This window comes from Mustela lutreola, chromosome 4, assembly GCF_030435805.1.
Source record: "Mustela lutreola isolate mMusLut2 chromosome 4, mMusLut2.pri, whole genome shotgun sequence".
NCBI lineage: Eukaryota > Metazoa > Chordata > Mammalia > Carnivora > Mustelidae > Mustela > Mustela lutreola.
In genome coordinates this window covers 181,337,624-181,364,416 of record NC_081293.1, presented here as the reverse complement: position 1 = coordinate 181,364,416, position 26,793 = coordinate 181,337,624, and the positions used below count along the sequence as shown (strand labels likewise).

Here is a 26,793-nt window from a genome sequence, read left to right as displayed (position 1 = left end):
AAAATGTAGTCGACTCCATTGCCTGGGTCATACCCCCATCAGGTGAAGTAGTAATTATTGAGGGAAGGGTAATCCACTTCATTCATTTTAATAACCAATTCTTTCTCAGATTTGCCACAGAGCCAACTCAACTTAATTATTAAAGCACAATAATATTGGATTGAACTATTTTTCAATCCAAGAATTTTTATTATAGAGAAAAGGCTTGGAAAATTTAAGCAATTATGTGCTTCATTTCTCCTTTTCTGTAACTCCATTCTTGCTTATTTGTGAGGTATTGAATTTAACTTGCTTCATTCTTAACGTTTTACATCCTGTCATCTTCTTTTAAAAAATTTAAACTTGATTTAAAAAAAGCTGTGGGCTAAGTGTTGGTGGCTAGATCCTATGAGTAACCAATCATAGTCCCTAGAGTTCAGAGTGCTGACCTGAAGAACAGCAAGCCAAATTGTGGCCGCCCTGAAAAACTCTGTGCACACAACTAACGCATATTCTAGAGTTTACCACACCGCTCCCGAAACACTTCTGTGGATACCCAACCCACAGGACCTCTCCTTATACCCAGACACACAGCACTTCTTTTCATTTGGATGCAATATGGCTAAAAGGCAAGGTCACTTGAAAGGCAACTGAACTTGGAGTCAGACTCCAGGTGAGTTCCAGCTCTTTAGGGAACCAGTTAAAGGTAATTTATCTCAGTGGGTAAGTGTGTGCCTGAGAAAGCCAGAATGTGGAGATGCAAATCCTCGTTTTCCACTTTCTAGCTATATGACTCTGGGCACGTCATTTAAATCTTATGCCCAGTTTTCCCATTTCTAAAATTGCCGTGATATCAATAAGAGCCTCAGAGAGTAGTTGTAAGGATTAAATGTCTTAGCAGGGCTGGGGTGCCTGGGTGGCACAATTGGTTAAGCATCCCACTCTTGGCTTTTGGCTCAGGTCGTAATCTCAGGGTCCTGAGATGAGTCTCACGTCAGGCTCTGCGCTCAGCCTGGAGTCTGCTTCAGATTCACTCTTTCCTTCTGCCCCTCCCCTCTACACACTCTCTCTCTAAAATAAATAAGTAAATCTTTTTTTTTAAAAAATGTCTTAAAGCAGAGCTTAAAGCAGAGCTTAAGCATGCACTAAATGCCAGCAATTATTCTTCCCAGCTGCATGACCTTGGGGGAAGTCACCTAACCTCTATGAAACTTTATTTCATCTTCTGTACAAAAAAGGATTGTGGACCTCACGTGGACTTTATGAAGACCAAATAAGCTTATATAAGTACGTGGCAGTTATTTTTTGAAATGTGAACAAGTATCAGGCAACTTTTTCAACCAAGCAGAATTAGTGCTGTGCTTCTGTAATACTTGAAAAACACACATACACATGCATATTCCTGCGACAGCACTTGTCACATTGTATTGTAAGAATTTGCTTACCTGTCCATCTCCCCCACTAACAGTACATCCTCTGATTCACCTCTGGACCCTCAGCATGTTGGTCACACCTAGCATAGGACACGCACTTGATAAATATTTGTTGGAATGAATATTGTCCAAACTGTGCAGGAATTCTCAAGGCCTTTGCTAGAAAATGACGGATTACCACTTTCTGACAAGTGTCCTCAATAGACCACCCAGAAATTCTCTTGTTCCTCACCGGCACAATATATTGAGATTTTTGTCATTTCCAATGCAGCCAATTTGTGTGCTTACACTCATTTTTTTTTTCTTAAAAAAATTATTATTGAGCACCTATTATGTGCCAGGTCCTATACTGGGCTCCATATGGTGAACCACAAGTGGCAAATGCCCAGAAGAATTTAGTCCCTTCATACTATATTTGAAAGAAACTCTTTATTAGAAAATCATTTACTACTGGAGATAATAAGCTCCCTGGTTTGGTTACTTCCTTAGAGTGATAGAACATCAGGGTGGGAAAGAATGGTTTTCTAGAAGTGGGAATCCTTTATAAAATAATAATTAAGGTCAGAGATGTGACTGCTTAAGTTCAAGTCCTTGCTCTGCTTTGTACAAGGTATAAGACCTTGGGCAAGTTGCTTAACCCCTCTGAGCTTCACTCTTCTCATCTGTAAGTTGGAATTAGTAGGACTGATTTGAGTATTAAACGTACCAATCCACGTTAATCATGTTTGATGGTTAACCTGCCCTATAGCAGGCATTCTCTATGTGTTTGCTCCTGTGATGAATCTGGTCCTTCACCCCAGCGTTTGAACTCCCATCACATATATACCCAACAAATGGGGCAGGAATGCCTGGATTCTGCTTCAGTACCATCAGGATCAGGGAACTTACTATGAACAGTTATCTACTTGACTGATGGGCAAGGCTAATTAATTGTTGGGTTGAAATACACACACTTACGTCTTCCATTCAGGGGTTCTCCATCTGTCATTTGGGATTACTCAGAAGAAATCTCATCTCTCCTCTGCAGGATAGCCCCTCTAACTTTGGAAGGTAGCTACATATGCTAGCCATCATCTCCATCCTCACATACCCACACACAATCTTAAATTCTGGAATCATTTTTATATGACACTATTTACCAGATCCCTCATCCTTTTTTATACTCCTTCAAGAATATTTTGTTTATCAATGTCTTTCTTACAGGTTGAAGATCAGGATTTGTAACACAGAACAAATGTGGCCTGATCACAAGTGAGTACTAGAGAACTACTTCCCCACCTGAACACTGTATTTCTATTAATATAGCAAAAGATTGATTTTTTTTTGAAGTACATCACACTGTGTTGACTCATCATCTACTAACAATCTACAGGAGACTTAAATCTTCCTACATGAGCAACTGTAAGACATCTCGCCCCCAATTTCTACTTATACAATTGAATTTTGAATCTTTGGGTACTTGACACTTGTCACTATTAAACTTTATATTGTTAGATGTGATTCATTATTACATTTTGTCAGGATTCCGTCAGGGGGCAGGGGAAGATCCTGACAGTATCATCCAGCTCATATGTTTTCCTTTCCAGTTGGTGTGTCATCTATCAATTTATCACAGCATCAATGTTATTATCTTAGTCATCAATAAAAGTGTTAAGGGGGATGGGGCTGCAAACCAGATCTGCATTAGATCCCTAGAGACCTAGGTGTACATCACCCTCTTAAGAAATTTTTAAAAAATACCTCACTCATTTAATCAGCAAATATTTATTGAGTGTCTATCATGTATCAGTTACTATTCCCTATGCTGATTATAAATTGGGGAATAAAAAAAAATCCCTGCCCTTAGCAAGCTGACATTCTAATAGAGGAGAGAGAGAATAAATTTTAAAAAATAAATAATACTAAGGTCTTCTAATGAAAAGCTAAAGCAGATACGGGGCTAAGGAAGATTGACAGCAGGATGGGATAGGGGGTGGTCCATATACAGTATGGCTAATGCAGAATTGTTTTTGAAGTTTAATTTCATTGCTCATGTCCTATATTCTTAGAGTGCATCAGGACCAAAAAGTGTCCTGAAGTGGGCAGCAAGTTCATTTTCCGAAGTCCACTTTCTTTTATGTGGACTCACATTAAGAAAAAATTGGTAGAATGATATGATATTGAATGATTAAATGATTACGTGATATTGATATTATATTGAATGATTAAATGATTAAGAAAAAATTGGTAGAATGATACTTTTTTTTGAAGAATATATTTGAACAAAAAAGAATATATTTGATAGGACATAATTCCTCAAGAAACTTCACAACATTTCTTCATATGCATCGGATAGTCAAACTTTGTGAGGCCATCAAGACTAGAACCAAAACCAGTCACACCTCTTGATGAAGACTCCAGAGAGGAGAATTGAAGAATTGAAAAACAGAGAAGCTAACACTTACCTTATTCCAATTCCCATCTTCTCAAATATGGAGTGGGTTATGAATCCAGTAATTTATGAAAATTCAGGAGGATGGGATGCTCGGGTGATTCCGAAATATGGCTTAGAGAATCTGGATACTGAATTCTGGAAAAGAAGCCCACCAGGGACAGATGTAAAATCTACCTCTATTAACTGCTCTCTGCTCAGGGTTCTGATGTTGATAAATTCTTCTAAAGAGTTTTAGATAATCTTCAATTCCTTGTGATATTAGAGGGGTTCGATAAGTCCCAGATAATTGCATCTTCTGATTCAAAATTTGTATTCTCACAATGATAGTTTTAACATTTATATTCCCTCATTCATTGAGCATTTATTTTGTACCAATGACTGTGTTGGTACTAGGAATACAAAGATGAATAGGATAAATATGGTCCCTGCTTCCAGGGGCCTTAGTGTAGAGCATATAGTAGAAGGCAAGCTAGAAATAGGAAAGGAATCTCTGATAAAGAGCCGTACCAAGAGCTCTAGCAGGGTCACCCAACCCAGACTTTGAGAGAATTGAAAGTTAGAGACTTGTATGTGGGGACTTAAAGGTATGAAGGACTTGGTTTTAAAAAAAGAAATGGACAGGGTGCCTGGGTAGCTCAGTCAGTTAAGTATCTGCCTTAGGCTTGGGTCATGCTCCCAGGGTCCTGGGATCAAGCCCCATGTTGGGCTCCCTGCTTGGTGGGGAGCCTGTTTCTCCCTCTCCCTCTGTGCTTCTTGCTCCACTAATGCACTCTCTCTCTCTCTCTTTTCTCTCTCTCTGTCTCAAACCAATAAATAAAATCTTAAAAAATAAAAAGAAATGGGGCAAGTCTGTTTCAGGTGGAGGGTATGGCGGATGCATATTTGGGACGTCACAGAAATGACTGTACTTGCTGGGCGTCTGAGCACTGAACGTGAGCATAGCTGAGACAGAGCGGTCAGAGATGGGATTGGAATGGTAAGTGGGCCCAAATTATTCAGAATCATACAAGCTATGTCACAGAGGAGATGGTTTCTAAGATGTGTGATCATTTGAATGTTTGAGTTTTGACGGGCAAAAGTCAAGACTGCTGCTCAGATGTTCGGCTTGACAACCGGGGTAGACAGCTTGACCACCTGGGTAGACAGTGGTGTCAGTCACTAGGACAGCAAAATGGAAACACAAAACAGAGGAGCTGTGGAGAAGCATCCAGTTCAGACCAGGTCATGTTTGGGTGTGTGATGCCTGGAGAACACTGGCCGTGTAGCAGCTGGTAGTTTGGTCTAGAAGTCTGAGGATTCAGGTGTAGGAATCGTCAGTGCATGAAAGGCAACGATAGAATCCACACTGATGAATGAGATACCCTGAGTGAGCATCGGGGAAAAGAAAAGGCTCAAGAGAGCCCAAGAGGAAAACCAACCCTAAGAGATGGGCAAAGTTTCCTTAAAAAAAAAAAAAGAGTATGACGGTGCAATCAGAGGGAGACAAAGGAAACAAGAATGTGAGGTATCACAGAAGACAAAGGAAAAGCACGGTTCAACAAGTAGGTTGTGGTCAACAAAGGCAAATGTTGTCAAAAGATCAAGAAAAAGGCTGAGAAGCAGTCATGGGGTGAGGACTGAGGAGATGCCTGAGTGGGTAGGCAAGAAAGGCCAGTGGAGGCAGAAGCCAGGTCATATGAATTAAGGAACAAACACAGCCAGTGAACAACATCTACACAGCTATTTCAGAAAGTTTGCCTTACAAATGGAAGATATAATCTCTTGATTTTCTTCCCCAAGGGAAGAAAAGAGGGCTGCCATGAAGGCTTCCTCACCACCTATAGTCACCTGTAGCTCAACTCCTACCTAGCAGCACTCTTGCTTACAGGCGTGCCCTGTGTGAGGGCCCTTGGTTCCATCACCAGTGCTGGATGTGGCTAAAACTGTAGAGTAAACTCAATCTGCCTTCTCTGCTCTGCACCCAGCTCTTCCTCAGCACCTGATCCTTCTCAAGACCTTGAGGGCCCGCACAGTCTTTCTGGACCTCAGGCCCACTGTGGTGTTTGATGTAACCTGGACTCCCTGAGCTGCCCACCACAAGTAAAAATCTGGTCCAAAACAGTTGTCACGTGATCATTATCATTCATTTCTTGCCAGAGTTTATGTATTGGGGCCAGCTAGAAGGAGAAGAGAGAAATTTGGTCACCTTGGAGTCTAGAGAAGGCAGCTGGCCCCACAGCTGGCCAGACCGCCATCTAAGCAGGGGGCCTCTCTGAGAACAAAAACCAGAAGCCAAAATACATGGGTCAGGTGGAAGACAGATGAGCACCGCTGTCAACAATGCTGAAGGTTGGTACTAGGGAGGGAAGGTGAGCCAATACATAATGGAGAAACAATGTAAGGGGTTTGGATATGAGGGGAGGAGTGGGGCGGGTGGAGGGAGTTGTCCAACAGAAAGGATGAAGAATTGGAAATGGGCTGAAGTCCTTGCTCAGACACACACACAGAAGTCAGGCACAGTTATGCTGGACAGTGAGTCCGTCCCATTGGCTTTGTTATCCCGAATCTTCCCACTGTGTACTTTCAGTCCTTCGTGATGTAAACTCAAGTTCCCAACATGCACAAGTTCCCAAATCTTATTTCCACAACCCTTCTTCTGCAATAATGCTGTTTTGCAAGAGGAAGCTAGACAAGCTCTGGCCTAGGGGGGTGTGAATGGGGAACACAGAGGCATTGGCAGCAACTAACCTGTAAAGTTGTAGTGAATAGGCATCCCTGAGCCTAAGAACCAGGGGAAGAAGGAAAGGCCTGCTAAGGTTCATTTAGGCCCTAAATCAATAACAAAACTAGCTTGATGGCTTGATTAGTTGAAACAATGTTGCCAAACTGTAATCATTCCAGGACGTCCATATTCTCAAAAATATCTCTGAACAGAAAGCCTTCACTGTCGTCAGTTTGTGATTACAGCACAGAGAGGTGATAAAAACAGTGATGAACATCACAGACAAATACAATATTTTTGCCTTGTGTGCAGACTGGCTACACTGAGTTTTCAGCTAAAGATTTTTTTTTTTCATTTCACTTCAGTCAATAATCATTTACCCACCCGATACTGCTTTAAAGCCGAGTCGTCATCTAATTCTCATTTAAAGAGATTGAAAAGGAAAAACTAAATAATAATAATACCTCATTTGTGTATAGTGTATGTCTTTCAGGGAAGACATCATAACCCATTTTATACTATCTAATTTACAGTAACAACACTTTTATAATGTAAATACTAGTAAGGGCTATTATCGTTTAACAAAGTATGCATGAGAGAAACCAACTCATGTTGGGATAAAATGGCCAGTTCAATGTAACACATGGCTTCCATTTTAGAGGTATAACAGCTGAAGCCTTCCTTTCTCCTTCCTTCCTTCCACAAGGAAGTTCTGCTTTAGATAAACAGTTTATTAAGGTGTACATTGCCCTTACATTTTAAGATGAAAAATATCTTGCTTAAAAGAAACAACAAAGACCAAAATGTTCATGTGTCCTACAGATCAACTCTCTGTCTCAAATCAAGATCAAAAACAATCAATTTCACTACACAACTCTGCTTTCAATCAGCACAGTTCTCACCAACCTGTGCTAGACATATTACTAGTCGATTGTAATATCTCTTCTTCATACACATTATGTTGTGATCATCTTGTCATCTCAGCAGGATTTCAAAAGGACCCTTACCTGCCCAAATTATGCTTCTATGTAAAGCCAATGGCACTTCTATGTGTTTATTAGCTTCTTTTGGGGGGATAACATTTTTTCTGATCTTGTCATGTATTCATTCTTTCATTCATTCATTAATGCTGTCAAGCATTCATACATCCATTCAAAACAGCGAGTGGTGCCCCAAATGTACAGGCACTATTCTAGACGCAAAGAATAAAAATAGGAAGAAGGCCACATCACTGACTTCAAGGAACTCAGCCCAGTGAGGGTAAACAGCCAGAGAAGTAAACAACCGTAGTTCTATGTGGTGGGTATGGACATGGAATGACACATGAAAATGGTTTGAGGAGCATGGAGAGGGGTTTGTGTCTGAGAGGATGAGGAAGGCCTCCTTGAGAAGGTGGTCCTAGATCTCGGCATGCCAGGAAAAAGGGATTCGGGTATTCCATGTAGAGGACACAGCATGGGCAAAGGTATGGACAGGAAAATAGGAGCACCCTATGCATTTGGGGAACTGTGGGAAACACGATATGACAGGAGGTTCATCGATTATTCTATGGTGGGTTCTATTTCACAATCCAAGCTGTGGACTTCTCCACAGATGATTCTGTAAAGGGAAATCTAGGGTCCTAAGGTTATTTGTCCTCAGTCATGGAAGTAAAAAGACATTCTACATGGGATCGATACCAAAGTGTCCTTTAAGACTCTGACCACTTAAGGAACGTCACAGAATCAAAGCTTGGGTCTAGTCTACCCAAAGTCTGTATTCTCTTTGTTTCATTACTATTATATTCCAGGGGGTGGCAGGTAAGAACAGCTTCCCTCTTCCTCAACTTAGGTGATCACTTAGCCCATCTCCATTATTATTTGAGTATAAAAATTTATATAGAAATATTCCCCCAAACAGCATTTTCAATGCACTATGTTGGATGGGTCAGGTTTTTCCTGCTCACCTCTTTCTCATCATTCAGACGTGGTACAGCCCAGCCTCCAAAGGAATGGGAGCTGGGCTTACAGGCTTCTTACGGCAACCCCACACATTAGCAAGAGGTGTTTGGAAAGAGTCTCCGAATATGTTGCACATAAGTGCCTGCAGGGACTGCTCTTCCCTGGAGCCTCTGAGACGTCCTGCACGAAGGACGTCTTCATGAACTGGGTCAGCAGTTGGTAAAAAGGGATCACTACAGAACTCACATGGAACCTTCCCTGGAATGAATATGCTGCTTGCTTCCTCTTACTCTAAATTCCCTTGTCACTTAAGAAAAGCTTTGCATCATGCAATTGCATCCTTGTTTCTATTTGGAAATTTTTCAGAGACTGAGAGTTCAAAATAACTCTATCTATTTTGGTTCCTGACCGATTATGGAATCCTCTCTAAGACATCATTTCTTCATTCATCCAATACTTTACCCATTCAACAAACATCTACTTCCTCATTTCTATCTCTTGAAGCCAGTTCAGTCTGTTCCCCATTACTTCACTGAAAACACACATGAGAGGGTCACAGTGACTTCTAGGTTGTCCTATCTGAGTGTTCAGTGACCATCCTCACCTTACTGTGCTCTCAGCAGCTTCTTGGCACAGATGTTCACTCCCTTCTGCCCGAAACATTTTCTTTACTTGACGTCCATCTTATCACACTGACTTTCCTCCTACCTCATCCTGTGTTCCTTCTCAATCTCTTTTGCTGGGTCCTTCCTGATTTCTGAATGCTGGAAGCTCTCCTGGGCTTACTTCTCTACAATTACCCATCCAGTCCATCACTTTATTTTATGTATTTATTTGTATTTTTTTAATTAAGATTTTTTATTTATATATTTGGCAGACAGAGAGATAGCGAGAGAGGGAACACAAGCATGGGGAGTGGGAGAGGAAGAAGCGGGCTCCCCGCTGACCAGGGAGTCTGATGCGGGGCTCGATCCCAGAACCCTGGGATCATGACCTGAGCCAAAGGCAGATGCTTAACAACTGGGCCATCCAGGTGCCCCTATTTATTTATTTTAAAAGATTTTTATTTTTAAGTCATCTCCACCCAGTGCGGGGCTTAAACTCACAACCCCAAGATCAAGAGCTCTACCAAGTGAGCCCGCCAGGCCTCCCTAGTTAATTGCTTTAAATACCATATCTCTTGCCCTGATGTCTGACTTGTAATATAAAAGGGATTTATTTATTTATTTTTTCCTAGAGATGCTGAAGTTTGGGTTGGGCACTGAAGGAGGAGATGGGTTGGCCAAATGTAGAGGAATGGCCTTTTCCCAATGGGAACAGGAAGAAAAAAGGCACAAAGCTGTGAAAAGGCAAACTGTATTCAGAAAGAAGAAGCAAGTCTGGTGTGAGCTGAAAATGACTATGACAAGGTGGGTTGTAGCCTTATCATGAAGAAGTTTGATTTAGGTGGGGAATTTGGATTTGATACTAAAGACGATAGGTAATTACCAGAGGCTCTTAAATAGGGCAGAGATGTGGTCATTCACATTAAAAAATAATAATAATAAAACTTTAGTTGGCAAAAGGAAGACTGTGTTAGAATAAGGGGAGATGGGAGTCTAGAAAGCCAATTAGAAGGCCCCTGTAATAGCCTAAGGAAGGGATTAAGGTCTGAATCACCATAGCAGCAGTGGGATGAAAAGTAGTGACAAATCCAAGGGAGATTTAGAAGTAGTATTGAGGACATGGTTATTGATTAGATAGGAGTTTGGGAGCAGGGGAGAGAGGCCAAGGTTGATGTGTAGTGACATTAAGTTAAATGGGGGAAAGAGAGCACGTGTGGTGGGGAGCATGTGTGGTGGGGATGATGGGTGACATTAAGTCTGCAGTGATTTTAAGATACCAGTGGCGAATGACACAGGTCTGCAGATCAGGAAAGAGGTTTGGACTGAGTGTGTAGGCTCAGAAGTCAGTGTTCAATGGTAGTTAAGTCCTCCGAATGGAAGGGATGTCCTGGGGAGAGAAAACGGGAAGAAGAGTGATGACAGAAAAAGCGTCTGGGCAGTTGTCAGGGGAGGAGGCTGAGGAGGAACAGAAAGGTAGCATGACAATGGGCCAGAGGAGCTCCATAAGGAAAGGGAGAAGAACCCTTCCAGCAGGAAATGGCCCAGTTCTCTCTGCATTGGAAGGAGTGAGAGGGTTATGTTTGGTGATTAGATCTGTTGAGCACATACTCTGGAGAGTTAAAAGTCAGGTTGGCATGGACAGAGCAAAGTCTCCCCTTTCAAGTGGGACTGGGAGGCAAGCGGGGAATGGCTGGGAAAGAGGTGGAATGGTGCGAGGTGTAGGAATTTCTTTTTATGGGAATGGGAGTCTCTGTTAACAACAGGATGCCAGCTAGCTTCTGCTCACATGTCACTACCCTACAAGACAAACTCGTTGAGTTTTTGAGTAGCAATCAAACATTCAGTTTGGTTCAATACATATATGCAGAATGCCTGCTATGTCTAAATGCAGTGCTGGGCATTTAATGCCTACAAAGATATGCAGGGTATGGTCATGTTTTGATTTTTCATTAACTGGCCCAAATCTGCCTCCTTCCAATGACAGCTCCCTGTCCGCTGGAGTCACACACAATGTAAGAAGAATTTCTTCCATACAGCTGCACTTCAGCTAACTGAGGGTGGTTTTCAGCTACCTCCTGGGTCTTCTCATTGAACTTTTGTGACATAATCCAATCTTTACGTGTGTGTACTTGCATACATATATTTTGTTACCAACTGGCTGGTCTCCTCTGGACATCCATTGCTGTCTGTGGCACTCAGAATTAATCTCAATTTTCCTTATCTGATATAAGCAATGTACAAACCAGATAGAACCTTCTTGCCCCTCTCCAGGACATGGTTTTTCTGTTAATGCCATCTGAGACTATAGGCGTATTCTGACAGTCCCAATACTTACTCACGGTACTTCACAATCAACCCAAATCCTGAGATCTTTTGCACCTAAAATAGGTCTCCCAATTCTTATTTATACAATTGACTTCTTAAATCCAATTGCAGAAGTTTATTTTTTCCCCCACTAAATATTGTATTTGTACATTTGGTTTTTATTAGCCAATTGTAAAAAGAGCAAGGACTTAGGAGTCAAGCAGATGTAAATTAGAATTCTGGTTTTGCTACATAGCTCAGTGACCTTGGTCGTGTCATGATCTCTCTGTTTCAACTTATCAGTGAAACAGGGATAATCATAACTACATTGCAAAGTGGTTCTGTGGTTTCAAGGAGGGTAGCACATTCCAATGAATCACATGGAGTCAATAAATGTTGGTTTTCTTGCCTTCTTTCTCTTTCATTTTCTCAGCTTTGTTTTCTTAGCAGAAGTATGCCTTTTAAGTTGTAATTCAAGATTAACAAATCTTCCTTTCAAAAGAAAAAAATAAATTGAGCAGAATATGAGCCAAGGGCCCCAAAATATTAAGTATAATAGTGAAGCACGAGGGCTCTGAAACCAGAATTTCTGTGACCGAAACCCAGCTCCACAACTTACTTGTCATCTAATCAGAAGTACATTTATGAAACATCCTGAGCCTTGGTTTCCTCATCTGTAAAATGGGGATGATAGCTGTACTTGTGTTTCTGGGTGTTGGAGAAGATGAACTGAGATCATAGATGCAAAGTATGTTTGCATAGACCGTTGCACATATTACGTGGTAGATTTATTACGACCACTTAGAAACCTCCAGGTAAATAATGTATCAAATATTTAAAACTTTTAAATGAAATGACTATGTTATATGGTTTGGATAAGTTAGGGTTTCTGATACATAATGCCAAATTGCTGTCTAGAATGCTTGAACCAGTTTCCATGCCCAATATTGTATGGTGGTGCTTATTTCCCTGTATCTTTAGCCAGGCAAGATATCATTTTAAAGTTCCTGATAATTTGCTAGGCACAAATCTTTGTGCCTAGCCACTGTTTTTTACCTAGCAAAACCAGGTAAAATCAGATTTTACCCTGATCTGCATCTCTCTAATTACTAGTGAGATTGGATTGCTTTCATTTTAATTGACCAATTGAGTTCCTTTTTCCCCCCCGGCCTTCTCATGTTCTTTACCCATTCTTTTGAGATGTATTCTTCTTATATGTTTGTAAGAGGTCTATATATATTAAGGACCCTACTCTTTGCCATATATATATATATATATATATATATATATATATATATATATAATATAATTGCAAAAGTTCTAGAATCATTTATCTGTGGTACTGTTTTTATCTACATAAATTAAAAAGATTTAAGTAGTCAAATCTATAAATGTTTTTCTTTTATAAACCATAAGCCTTTACTTCTTTTCTCATTAGGACCTTTATAAAGGTCAAGAAGTGCTTGGGGCACCTGGGTGGTTCAGTCAGTTAAGCCTCTGCCTTCAGCTCAGGTCATGATCCCAGGGTCCTGGGATTGAGTCCTACATTGGGCTCTCTGCTCAGTGGAGAGACTGTTTCTCCCTCTCCCCCTGCCCTTTCCCACACTCATGTATTCTCTCTCTTGCTCTATCTCAAATAAATAAATAAAATCTTAAAAAAAAAAAAAAAAGAAGTGCTTACACCACTTTCATCAACACGTATCACTTCTCTTGTATGGGCCATTTTCCACATTTAACTCTTTAACCCATCTGGAATGTATTCCATTGCTTCTGAGCCATGTTATTCATTCTTTTGAATCAAACGGAATCTTTGCTTTCGAGAAACAGAAAATTGAACTCAAATTGGTTTAAACAAAAAATATTATTTATTGGCTCCCATAAGTGAAAAGTTCAAAGGCTTCAAGGTCATGTTTCCCAGGTGACTCACACAATGTAGAGAGTACATGGAGGTTTCCTTTTCATTTATTTGCTTTAATCCCTGGTGATAGATAGCTCCACTCTTCTTCTTTTTTTTTTTTTTTAATTTATTTATTTGACAGACAGAGATCACAAATAGGCAGAGAAGCAGGCAGAGAGAGAGGAGGAAGCAGGCTCCCCGCTGAGCAGAGAGCCTAATGTAGGACTCGATCCCAGGACCCTGGGATCATGACCTGAGGACCTGAGGATCATGACCAGAGGCTTTAACCCACTGATCCACCCAGGCACCCCAGATAGCTCCACTCTTAATAGACTCTCCTTGTGGTCCCAAGATAGCAGCCAAGAGTTCCCAGGGATAAAATCTCCACATTTACCTCCTGAAGCAAATTACCTTTGTTGTGCCATTTCTAGCAGAAGTCCTGACATTCTCTTTCATTGGACTGACTTAGGTCACCTGCTCCTACCTGAAGCAGTCACTTGGGCAAATTATTCATCGATTGGCTTAGGATGGAATACACGCCCTACCTCCTGGATATAGAGGTGGAGTCAGCTTTCCCAGGACTACATGGATGTCCCAAAGGAATCAGCAGCTGGGAAAGGGGGAAGCATTTAAGAAGACAAGGTAAGGAATATATTTTTGAGTATCAAGATTATTGTTTTTTAGTAGAAAATGAGAAATTCCTTGCCATTTAAAAACTGACGTGTTTTATCACTATTAACATGGTAGAAACTAAGAGTTAAAACTCATGAAAAGACATTGTCCCTTCCCCAGGAGCTAAACTCTTTACATTCAAGCTACATAGGGACCGTCTGGATTCTTCATGGTTTCTAAAGGTCTAATCATATGTGGTTGGAAAAATTTCCTGCATGGCAGAATGATCTATAGGTTCTACAAAATTCTTCTTTAATATGGGTTCTAGAGACCCAGTAGAAATAGATCATATCCCCAACTCTTCCCCTGAATTTATTCTGCTAAAATCACTGGGTTTTTTTGCTGCATTGTTTTCTGGTTATGTATTTAAGCCATTCTTCGTCTTTTTTTCTTTTCTCTTCTTTCTTTTCTTTTCTCTCTTTTTTTCTTTTCCTTTATTTCTTTTTAACTCAGGGAGTTACTTCTATCAATTTGCAGTGTCTTTTCCTGGTCTGTGAGCACAGATCTCTATGTTAACGTAAACACCTTTTAAGTTGGATACTGGAGCACGGGAGCCTTAAGTTGATGACCACGGTGATTCAGAAGCAGTGAGACACAGGCATGTCCACATACTATAAGCTGGTCATGGTTCAAGATGCCCTGTCCAGAGCAAACCATCATCTATCAGGCCCTATGAATGGGATTAGTGGTCTTACAAGGAAAGACACAAAAGAGATGATCTCTCTATACATGTAGGTACACAAGAAGGTGATTATCAGTAAACTAGGGAATGAATGGCCTCTCATCAGATACCAGATCTGCTGGTGCCTTAATCTTGGATTTCTTGGCCTCCAGAACTGTGAGAAATAAATCTTTTTAGTCACCCAGTCTATGGTATTTTTTATGGCAGCTCAAGCTAAGACATCATTCCTTTCCTCTCTTGTGATGTGCCCGTCTGGGGACTTAGTTTCTGTGGGCCAGCAGTGTCTCTTTCTTCCTTCTTAGAGGTTCTGACCAATTTTCTTATCTTGTCTCATTCCTATCTCTAATATTTTTGACTCTTCTATTCTTCATTAGTGCTTATCAGCCTTTCTCTGCTCCCTTCCATGGGGCAACATACTTCTGAATGTAGCCTCTAAACCACTTTCTGGTCTTTCCTACCTTTCGTAGCCACTGGCCTTCCAGGACACAAAGTGGACCCCTCATCTGCTGAGTGTGAGTGATACCAGCCGAGCTAAGTCAATACAATGCTATTAAAAAAATTCTATTCCAGGGGGACTTGGGTGGCTCAGTCAGTTAGGCATCGGACTCTTGATTTCAGGTCATGATCTCACGGTTGTGCAGACTCTTGATTTCAGGTCATGATCTCACAGTTGTGGGATCAAGCCCCACGTTGGGCTCCCCACTCAGTGGGTAGTCTGCCTGAGGTTCTCTCCCTCTCCCTGAACCCTGCCTGCTGCTTACACATGTGCTCTGTCTCCAAAATAAATAAATTAAAAAAAAATAAAAATTCTATTCTAAGAGCAATTTATTGTATCATGCACCACCATTTAGTTACTGTTTTTAGAGCCCTCCCCCCAAATACTACCACATTAAACACATACATCGAAGATACATCCTGATTCTGGAAATATTAAAAATGTGAAGAGGGGGAGTTTGTACCTTGTAATCAGGAAGTACTGTAGTGGAATGATGGTGTTTCTTAGCTATGCATATTAGATGGTCTGCCCCATTCAGCAGTACTACCCTGTCTTCATTACCATTCTGACGATAAACATAAGCAAAAAACAAACAAAAACCCATTCATTGTCCTCAGTACTTTTTGCAGACTCCAGTTGTCTCCAGACATTAGCCCTCTTGCATTATTTTCACAGGCCTGAGCCCTTCCTTTGAACAAGGCCTGACGTCTGCCTTCTGTACGTGTCCTTTAAATGAATGAGTTTATCAGAATATTTCTTAAGCAGCCACATTATGTATTTATGTATTTATTGAGAGGAAGCAGGGGGAGGGAGCAGGAGGAGGGGCAGTGGGAGAGAGAGAATCCTGAGCAGAACCTGAGCTGAGCACAGAGCCCAACACAGGGCTCAATCTCACAACACTGAGACCGTGATCAGAGCTATAAATAAGAGTCAGGCACTTGACTGAGCCACCCAGGTGCCCTGGTTTTATAAAAATTTAACTTTCGAGTCATTGTATTCCTCTTTTGCATTCTTTCTTAGTTCCTGGCCAGACAGAACCTCATGTCCATCTCTTCACTTAACTTGCTCAAGTCTTCTTTGTGTCGAGTTAGCAAGTGCGGAATTGCCTTCTCAGGCTATTACAAGTTCAAGGATGCCATGGTCACTTATTTTAAGTTGCGTGTCACTTTCACTTCACCAACACATTCTTCTTAGCTGGTAAGAATTCAGCATAGAATAGTACCTCTTCAATAAGCGATTAGTTTAGATTTAAGTCGTGCGAACTTTATTTGATGCTCTTTTCAGCAGAACGAGCTTGTCCATGGATGTTGAAGTTCTTTGTTACCCCTGTATCATGACCCCATGCCAATAATTCTGTCATTTGTATTGGGAAAGCATTATTAATGTTGCCATAACAGGATCAGAAGGCTTGACACACGGCTAGTGGAGAGAGAGCATAAGCCAAGACAGGGGTGAGGAGTACTCCCCGGGGCGTGGGCTGTGAATGTAGAAGCTGGCTTGGATTAGGGCAGCTAGGCTCTTCAAGGGTGGTGTCTCTTACCAAGGTAAAGTTCAAGAAGCTATTAATACCAGACAGTCCAGCATGAAGGGTGAGGCCAATGTGTACCATAGGGAGGTCAGGGAGCGAGACCTATGTAGGTGGAACTCTGTAGACAATCCAGCCTCTGGTCACTAAGGAAGGCAAAGACAACTGGCCCAGCTGCTGTACTGTATGCTCCTGTGACAAGGTCACTTCTGCTTTCATTTTCACCCAAATCTTCTCTACTAGGCATTAACCCTCAGGTCTTGTGGGTTTCTATTTGTGTTTATAAGTTCTTAACTCACAAGGCTCCTCTGCTTTGCCTTTGATTGTGTGCTTCTTTTGAACAAATGATAGAGTTTCATATTGGCATGATACAATGCAGCTAGCATTTACTGAGGATTTACCGTGTACCAGATACTACACTAGCTGATTTACCTTACACTAGCTTATTTAGTGGCCACAGCATCCTTGAGAGGTAGGAATTATTGTCCCCATCTTAAAAAGAGGAAACTGAGGCTTATATGGTTTATGTAATCAGCCCAAGGTCACACATCTGGGACACATAAGAGCTTAGATTTTGTCTAACAATCTATGTGTTGCTAAAGTGACTACACTGACTTCATTTACACTGTGATTCATCCAAACAAGCCTTATTGACACCTATCAGCCACTAGATTTTTCATCTAAGTATCTACCTACTTATCCATCTATCTTCTACTTTTATCTCAAATTCTGTAACACTATTCAGTACTGCACTATGTAAGAAGCCAATTACTGATAAATACTTACTGGATGAATTAATGCAGTTTAAAAATGTGATTAGAATTACTATGTCCCCCCCACCCCGCCCAAAAAAGAATTACTATGCCCTTTTGGTTTGGGTATTTATAGTCGACTAGTAAGAATTCTTCAGTTTGCTTTATAAAAATACTACATCCATGCACATTTATTCACTACAAGGAAGAGAAGGAGCAAAGTCTTAAATCAATACTGAACTAAGAAGACATATGTCATTCCCAAATAAGTCAGGTGAAGGCAAATGTGTTTATATGTTCAAATACATTTGAGTAGTTAAAATAAAGGGGTATCCATAAAACAGATTATTTTCTTCCAAAGTCTGAACCTGAAAAATCTTTCTCATGACATGGTCTTCATTTTTGTCTAAATCAGAGGTTGTCAAACCACTGCCCATAAGCCAAATCCAGCACACCCCTTGTTTTTGTATGGTCTGTGAGTTAAGAATGGTTTTCACATTTTTAAGTAGCTGAGTAAGATTTTATTTTAAAAAATGATACTTTGCAACATGTGAAAATTATATGAAATTCAAACCTTGGGATCCATAAATAAAGTTTAATTGACACCCAGCCGTGCTCATTCATTTACGTATTATCTATGGTGGCTTTCACACTACAATGGTAGGGTTGAGTAGTTAGGACAGAGAATGGACCACAAAGCCTAAAATATTTCCCATCTGGCCCTTTACAGAAAAAGTTTGCCAACCCCCAGTCTAACTAAATAATACAGGATGTCACAACATTAAAATGTTGTTTAAACTACATCTGTTACTTTAGTTTCTAATTCAAGGACACTGGAATGAAAGGTCATAACAGGTTTCCATATTCTCAGGACAAAGTCAAAACCTTTTCTCCTTTGATATTCTCTACATTCTCTCCTGAGGGCAGGAGCACCTTTCTGCGGACTGAGAAGCTGGTGGTTTCTCTAAGAGGTGATACAGCTCTTCCTGATAAAAAGTCATCTTTGCCTTTGATGGGAAACTGGGGCTGGGCATCCTGGTGAGTGGTTACAGTGTATTACAGAGCTGTAGTGGCACCGAAAGGGATTCTCCAGACTCCATCAACTGATGCAAGGTGGTATGATGGAGTGAGATAGACGAGGAAAAGCAAATGCTCTTTTTGTCATCACCCAGGACCTAAATAAAGACAAAAATGACTCAGAATGACCAGACACAGGTGAATAGTACTTATCAGAATGTTTTGGGGAGTCATTTAACGTCATAATAGCATAGCACTGTGAGAGCTCAGTCAATGTGATGGGTCAAGAGCAAAACCAAGGGAGAAGAACTTCCTTATTTTTCCCGAGATCAAGTTTGGTTTGCAGTAAAATTCAAGGGAATATGTCTTATGTATTTATTTTTTTGAGACCCAAAGATACATTCTATTATCTTTCTGTATCTCTGCCTCTTTCTCTCCCTCTCTCTGTATCTTTTTCTCTCTCTTTCCAATTTAACAAAAGTTTATTGATCATTTATTATGGGTGAGACACAGGACAAGGATTTATAAGAGAAACAAGTTACAGTGATCTTCCAGGACCTTTTGGCAACATTTAATGTGAACTGATCTTCCCCAGCATAGTCTTCTCTTGGTTTCTTTGGTTCCCATAGTCTCCTGGTTTTATTTTTCTGGTTTCGGCTTCTCAGTGTCTATTGTCAGCTCTTCCTTTCTATTCAATCTCTAAATGATCAGAATATAGTCCTGGATCTGCTTTAAAAAATTTTTTTATTCTATCTACTGTCCTCAGGCAATCTTCTACCCAAATTTATAAATCCAGTCCCAGCAGGTCTTCTGAGCCTTGGCCCCATATCAGAAATCTGCAGTAGACATCTTTACTCTTACGGAACTCTGATCTCTCCTACAATTCCGTTACCATCCAAAGATTCTCCATCTCGCAAACTGACACCTTTGCTCATGCATCAGATCCTGCCAAGCCTCTTGAGTCAATAATGACTCTCCCTCTCCACAACCCACCATTTCCATTCAATCATCAAGTCCTTTAAAATAACTCTTGACTCTGGTCATTTTTCTTCCTGTGCATGCCTACCACTATCGTCTTGGAAACCATCATCTCTCACATAAATCTGAAATAATATATTTCCAACTGGTCTTGCCACATCTGCTCTTGCCTCATTCTATTTTATCTTCTCACAGATAATGTCTTTTAGGCAAAAATAAAATAAAATAAAATAAAGTCTTAAAATGAAAAACCCACAATGCTAACAAAATAGATGTTGTTCTTCAATTAGATTTTATTTTATTTAATAATGTATCATGAACATCTTTTCATACCAATCTACCGGTCACAATTTTTAACAGCTGTCTACCACCCATTTATATAATGTACCATGATTTATTTAACCACTTCTCGATAGATGGACATTTTAGCTTTTCAGTCTTTAACTACTATAATTAATGCTTCAGCGAAGATCCTACAAGTTATCCTTCAAGATAAGCATGAGTAAATCTACTGGACGAACACAGAAAAAGTAGAATCGTTAGGTCAAAGGGTTTGTACATTTAAAAATTAGATAAATACTGCAGGTTGTTCACAGAGGTTGTACCAACTTTTATTCCTATTGTCAATGTCAAAAAGTGCCTGCTTCACAGCCTGACCACGTATACTATTAAAGTTTTTGATTTGTGTCAACCTGGTAGAAAATACACCTCATTGCAGTTATAATATGCATACCTCTTGTTAAGGGAAAGGGAGAGCATTTTTACAGATTTTAAAGATTCCTTGACTGTACCCTATTTGCTATTCCTTTACTCCATTTTCCAAGGTTTTTGATATTTTTCTTATTGATTTATAGGAGCGCTTTGATTTCTTCTCAACTAATCTAATTTCCACGTTCTCTCAGAAATCCTAGTATTTTTTAAAAGCCACACTTCAGCCAATTTTTTTAAGGGGGGGTGGGCAGAGAGAGGAGAGAGAGAATCTTAAGCAGGCTCCATGTCCAGTGCAAAGCTGGACGTGGGGCTTAATCTCACAACGTTGAGATCATGACCTCAGCAGAAATCAGGAATCAGAAGCTTAACTAACTGAGCTACCCAGATGCCCCCAGCCAATATTTTTTCTAATAATAAGCAAGCACTGAATGTTAACTCCATTAGGGAAGCCCACATGAAGAGTTCACATGTAAAAATTATGAATTGATTTGCAAAAGTCCTGACTTCATGAAAATAGCGTAACAATCAGTCTCATATGCATACCTGTATTATTTCATTTAATTTTACTAACAGCCCTTCAAGGCATGTGTTATATAAACCACGAAGTGAAGCTCAGAGTATGTGAATGTCCAGGGTCACACAGCTAGTAAGTGGTCCTCTTCTGGAATCTTCAGAGTGTCGCCATCCATCCTTACTGATGGGTCGTTCCTGAGCTGCATGAGGCTCTGATCCTTGATGCCTTTAATTTCTAGTAATTATTGATCCTCTCTTTTTCCTTCTGTAAATGTATCCAACGAATATTTTTAAGTATCTATGATATGCCAGGAATCCTCATGGGCTTTACATTTCAAAGGGGTTATCAGCCACATGTAAAATAAACCCCAGGTGGTCATAAAGTTTTACTTCTATGAAAAAAATACATAGGATGGTCGGAAAGGTGGACAAAGAAGGGCACTTTCATCAGGGTGGTCAGGAAGGGCCTCTTTGAGGAGGTAATATTTATTTTTTAAAAGATTTTACTTATTTATTTGACAGAGAGAGATCACAAGTAGGCAGAGAGACAGGCAGAGAGAGAGAGAGCAGAGGAAGCAGGCGCCCCGCCGAACAGAGGGCCCAATGCGGGACTCGATCCCAGGACCCTGAGATCATAACCCAAGCCGAAGGCAGAGGCTTAACCCACTGAGCCACCCATGCACCTGAGGAGGCAACATTTAAACAGACCGAAATGACCAAAAGAGTGTTCCAGGAAAAGGAAACATGTGAGCTGGGCACTTTAAAATAAGAGCAAACCCTCAGTGCTCGAGGAGCAGAAAAAAGGCCATTGGGATTGAAGTCGGAGGACAGCACGGGAGATGAGACTAAAGAGGTGGTCTGGGATGGCCTGTAAGGCTTCACAGGCCAGCAAAGGAGTCTACGTACAATCAGAAGACATGGAAGGATTCTGAGAAGAGAAGCTGATATGATCTGATTTATGTCACATTATCTGTGAGGAACAGGGAAAAAGAGTAGAAGCAGGAAAACCAACCAGAACACTATTACAGGAGACCAGAAGATGATATTTGTATTAGGGAGTGGCCGTGGAGATCAAAAGAGACATATTTTGGAAATGTTTTGGAGGTAGAGTTGATCCGAATTCTTCATGGAGTGGATATGAGAACTTAAGGAAAAGAGAAGAACCATGAGTATCTACATGCTTTTTGGCTTGAAGAACTAGTGCACGGTAATGACATCTGTTTGAAAGAGAAGGCTCCAAGAATGAAGAATTGTGTATCACTATAGTATTTCCTCATTTCCTTATGCAGCCTTTACCTCACAGACCATGCTTTTACTCTTCCCCTAATACCTTTATGTTCCTTGCCTACTTGCCCTATCGTCCTTATCCCGAACAACTACTTCTATCTACTTCCTCTTCTCCCATCCACTCCTTAATCCATTATAATCTGCTCCTACCCCATTATCCCGATAAACTCCTTCTTGCCAAACACAATGACCTCCTTGTCCCCAAATCCAAGTCCTTATTTTTCTTGACCTTTCCCTAGCATTTAATACTGTTGACATTTCCTCCCTTGGCTTCTCTGAAACAACTTGTTTCTGGTCCTCCTAACCTCTATGGATATTCTTCCCCTGTAGCATTGTGTCCTCACTTTTTTTTTTTGCCGCATCTTTCAAATGCTGGCATTTAAATAGGTTCCAGAATAGGTCCTCTTCTCCTTTTTCTCCATCTTTTCTCTTGGGGATTCCATTTACTTCCATGAGCTATCACTTATTCTGATGTCCTCATCATAGATCTCTTGAGTTCTAGATTGTCCTGTTCAATTATGTATAGACAGCTTCACTTTGATATCCTCACAGAGATTTTAAACTCAACACTGACAAAATCAAACTACTTACCTTCCCTCCTCAACCTACTGTTCTTCTTGAAGTCCCCATCTTAGAAAAGGGTCCATGATCCTCCCATTTACCTAAGCCATAAGTCTCTTATTCCTTAAGATAATCAATATAATCAATAACAAAATTGCAATTGTATGTGATCACATCACATTATATTACATTATGATCACATTATATTAATGTAATCAATAATAAAACACAATGCAAATATATCAATATATAATCAATAAAATTATATAATATAATCAATAATAAAATAATCAATAATATATAATATAATCAATAATAAAATTGAAAATATGATCAATAATAAAATTCAGTTGAGTCTGTCTTTAATATTTCCAGAATCCTTCCCTTTTCTCCATTTCCATTCTTGCTGTGTATATTAAGATGTCCGTCATATTTTTTTTCCTGTAACACTAAAACAATCTCCTAACTAGTCTCCCTGTTTATAGTGTTAATCACCCTAATAAATTATCCAAACTGGAGTGAAACTTCTTTCTAAAATGGACATTTGATCACCTCAGTGTGCTCCTTCTAATTCATCGGTGGCTCTCCATTGGCCTTAGGGTAAGTTGAAACCTCTTAGGAAGGTATGCGAGACCTTTCCTAATACAAGACCTTGTTGATCTTTCTTGGCATGTCCTTTAGAACTTTAACCACATATTCATACAATGCACTTACTGAGACTCTCTACCACTTGCTGGGCACTGTCTCTTACCTTCAACTCTCTGGGCACAATGTTTACCAAGACTTTACACATACTACTTTCTTTGTCATTTCTCTTTAACTTGCCCACTTATCTGGATTACTTCTACTTATCCTTCCAGACTCATTTCCAAACTCATCTTGTCTGGTGAGGGACCCTAACTAAACTCAGTCAGGATTAGGGACCCCTCTAATGAGGTCCTCGTGGATATCATCTCACTGTTGTGTGATCAGCCATAACTCATCTATCCCCTCGTTATCCTATAAGGCCCTTTAGAGCAGGCTGCCCTATTCAGTTTTGTATTCCCAGTGCCCAGCACAGTCCCTGGCACATAGCAGGCACTCAATAACAAGTGAATAAAATCACAATGAGCTCTTTTCTCTGTGGCACAAATCTCACATTTCCTCATGCTACTTCTTAACATCTTCAACTTGTAAAATTTGGAAATCTGTGTTAGAAGTATTTTTGCCTATCACTAATTAAAATAGAGACAAATAGATTATTATCTCCATGAGAATTTGGTTGATTATTTCTTGTAGAGCTCTTCCTCATCACTCTGTGGTTTTGTTCGTCAAAGTACGTGGGTTAACTAAATCTGAAATGACTGAAAGATCTTTCCATACACTTTTTATATTCTTCCTCTTATCCTGTTGCTTCTACACCACCACCAGGGAACCAGAGATTCAGTACATTGGGAATAAGGTTGATTTTATTTGGGTTGTCTGACAACTAGCACTGAGAAATGATGTATCAACAGCAAATCACTTGCCATTATCATCTCCCCCACGGTCTCTATGGATAGGCATTCCAGTTTCAGTGTTAAAATTTAACATGGCAAAATCCAGCTAAAATTGAAATTTTTATGTAGTGACCTCAATGTAATCACCGAACTTTATGAATGGAAGGAACTTTAGAGATCTTTAGTCCAGCACTTATATTAAGCTTCTCAGAGGAAACTGGTGAGGAGACCTATAATGGCTTGCTCAAGGTCATCCAGTTTAGAGGACAAGTAGGAGCAAATTTCTGTCTTTCAGTTGACCGATCTTTCTACCATGTACCCTTTTATTTTCTATCTAAAAATATTATCTACATCGTCCCACCTAATGTTTTACATAGCACTTATTTTTATGATATTGCCTTTGTGGTATTCTTATCGTTAAAAGAAAGGACCTTAAAAAAGAAAGCAAGGCTGTCTCGTCCAGGTGGAATTGGTAAAAGAGACAATTAGTACATAAAGTAATGGGCTCTTATTTGTAGGGTAGCCAGGTCATCACACTCTGTTCTCTGAACGCCCCGACTAACCCAACCTTATGTCTGTTCCCGGGGCCTGGATTCCATTCAATTCCATGCTTTATTTAGTCTAAATGATTTCCTCGGCTTCAATGTGTATTTTTTTGAGCTTCATTTTAGAAATATCATACTTAAATCTGCTCTGTGTTTGAGTTTGTTTTAGTTCTAACGCTGAGGAACGAGGATTCTGAGTAAAAGAAAGAAAGATGATAGATTTTTCTAGGTTTTACATTTCAAGAATGGCTTTCTCAAATGGCAACTGGAAGTCGAATTTATTCCTCAGATGATGACGTTTTCCACGGGAATCAGAATTTAATTGGGATAATTTGTTTTCACGGAAAGCCCAGATTTTCTTTCCAAGAGGATCGGTTTGATAATGTTTTACCAGTTAGTGCACGGAGACCAAATATAAAACAGTTCTGAGAAACAGGAAGTGAACCTGACTGGTCTAGTCTGCGTGTCCCTGGCAGTGACGCAAATACAGAAATCAAATTAGGAAAACAAGATATGTGGGTGTGAGGCAATCGATAACAATCCAGGATGCTACAAAGCAAGGAAGAACGCCTTGAACCAAATGCCACTCATTTTAATAACACCCTGAGAACTTTGATTTCCACTGAACATGCTAGTGGTTAGGGAGCGAGATGAGCTTGAGTTCCCTAGCAACAGCATGTGCTTTTGAGACCGTCATTAGCCTTTCAGTTAATCCCGCCAACCCCTTACTTCTAAATGTATGACTGACATTAAAAAGAAAAAAAAAAAAAAAAGAAAAGGAATGATATTTCAGAAAGTGCTTTGCAATTTCCAGGAGCAAAATGGGAAGGAATTAAAAAAAAAAAAAATAAGTTGTTCTGAGAATTGTTCTCACGTAAAAGAACTCCTATGTGTCACCCCGTCCCCACATTCAGTGCTCTCGGTTCTCTGTTTCTGAATCCCCTGTGGGTAAAGAGCAATCGAAGGGAAGTGGCTGAGAGTTTAAGGCAGTCAGTCCCCTCGTGCAACATCCATCACAGTCGGAAAGCGGGGTGAAGAGTGGGGTGGGCAGTTTGTGTGGGGCGGAGGCTGGAGGGGGGCTAGAGTGGGAGGGACTGTAACACCCAGGTTTCTTTACCCTCTATGCAGAATAAATTATCCTGGTGGAAGGAGCCTGAGGAAGAGGGTGGTGAGGGGGAATGGAGCTATTTTTCCTATTGATTGTTTAATTGCACCAGAGGCTGTTCATCCGAGGCCGCTGGCCAAAAAAAAGCATTATTTTGGTGGCTAAAGTGAGGTTGGGCAGGTTTCCATCCCCTTCCTTAGTTTTAAACAAGACGACCCACAAAGCGCAGCCGGGCTATAGGAATATGGTGTATGCTGACTTTTGCTACTCAGCTGTACCCTAAAGCGCCAAGCCTGACGGGACGATGGTTCTCAAACCCTGAATCATTGCTCTAGCTCTGTTCTGGGTTCGGGATGCACAGCTCTTCTCTGTAGCCTCGGTCAGCTTCGGGGTGTTATTAGAATGGTAATTATTGCTGCGTTTGGCTGGTCACCCCTATTGTGGCCTGGGTCCCTTTCGACTAGACACTGGCTCCTTCAGTTTGGCCGGGTGACTCCTAGTTCTCCCCTCCTCCCCAACTACCCCCCCTCCCCCAGCCCCCCTGCGCGCTCCCTTCCCAAGGCGACCACCTGCGCCGCCCCACTTACCATCTGCCCCGCGGGGAGGGCCCCTCGGGGTAGCGGTGCCCTCCCTGCTCCCGGGCGGCTCTGGGGGAGCTCGGTGTTTGCCTCCAGCCCTTCGCTACCGGAGAGATCAGGTTCCTCCCCTCCTCCCCCTCCAGCTCCGGCCGCCGCCGCCGCCGCTGCCGCCGCCTCCTTCTTGCATGACACAGCAGAACCGCAGCTGCTGCGGCGAGTCCCAACCATCCGCCCAGGAAGCGCCGCAACCCGGACTCGGGAGGGGCGAAGCGGGGCGAGGCAGGGGCCACCGCCGAGGGGGATTCTTGCCCCCACTCTGCACCGCACACTTGTTTCCCAGCCCAGGGGCATGGGAGCCAAATCGGGCTAAAGTCGACCAGGCCGAGCCGTTGAGGAATGCTGGGGTTTGGCGTCAGAAGGGATGGGACCCGAGAAAAGGGTGTGAAGGAGACCCCAGTAGGGGCAGGACGCTGCAGGTAAAGAAGGGAAAGAAGAGGCCGAGAAGTCAAGGGCCAGGCTGTGAAGGAGAAGGAAGGAGGTCAAAGAGAGGTAAGGAGGGAGAGTTGCTGAGAAGGGAGACGGAGCTGGGAAAGGGGGGTG

General features: G+C 41.1%; 1 protein-coding gene across 1 annotated transcript in view; it reads right to left on the bottom strand.

Annotated features, from left to right (window-relative positions):
* MKLN1 (muskelin 1) overlaps positions 1 to 26,341 on the bottom strand; it is a 337,870-nt gene extending 311,529 nt beyond the window's left edge. Inside the window, exons 1-3 of the mRNA XM_059171881.1 lie at positions 26,203 to 26,341; positions 3,857 to 3,981; positions 1,425 to 1,492 (exon numbers count right to left, since the gene is read on the bottom strand). Of these exons, the coding sequence (XP_059027864.1) occupies positions 1,425 to 1,432 (8 nt within the window). The 5' untranslated portion in view covers positions 1,433 to 1,492; positions 3,857 to 3,981; positions 26,203 to 26,341. The remainder of the gene's footprint in view (positions 1 to 1,424; positions 1,493 to 3,856; positions 3,982 to 26,202) is intronic.
* Between the last annotated feature and the right edge of the window lie 452 nt (positions 26,342 to 26,793).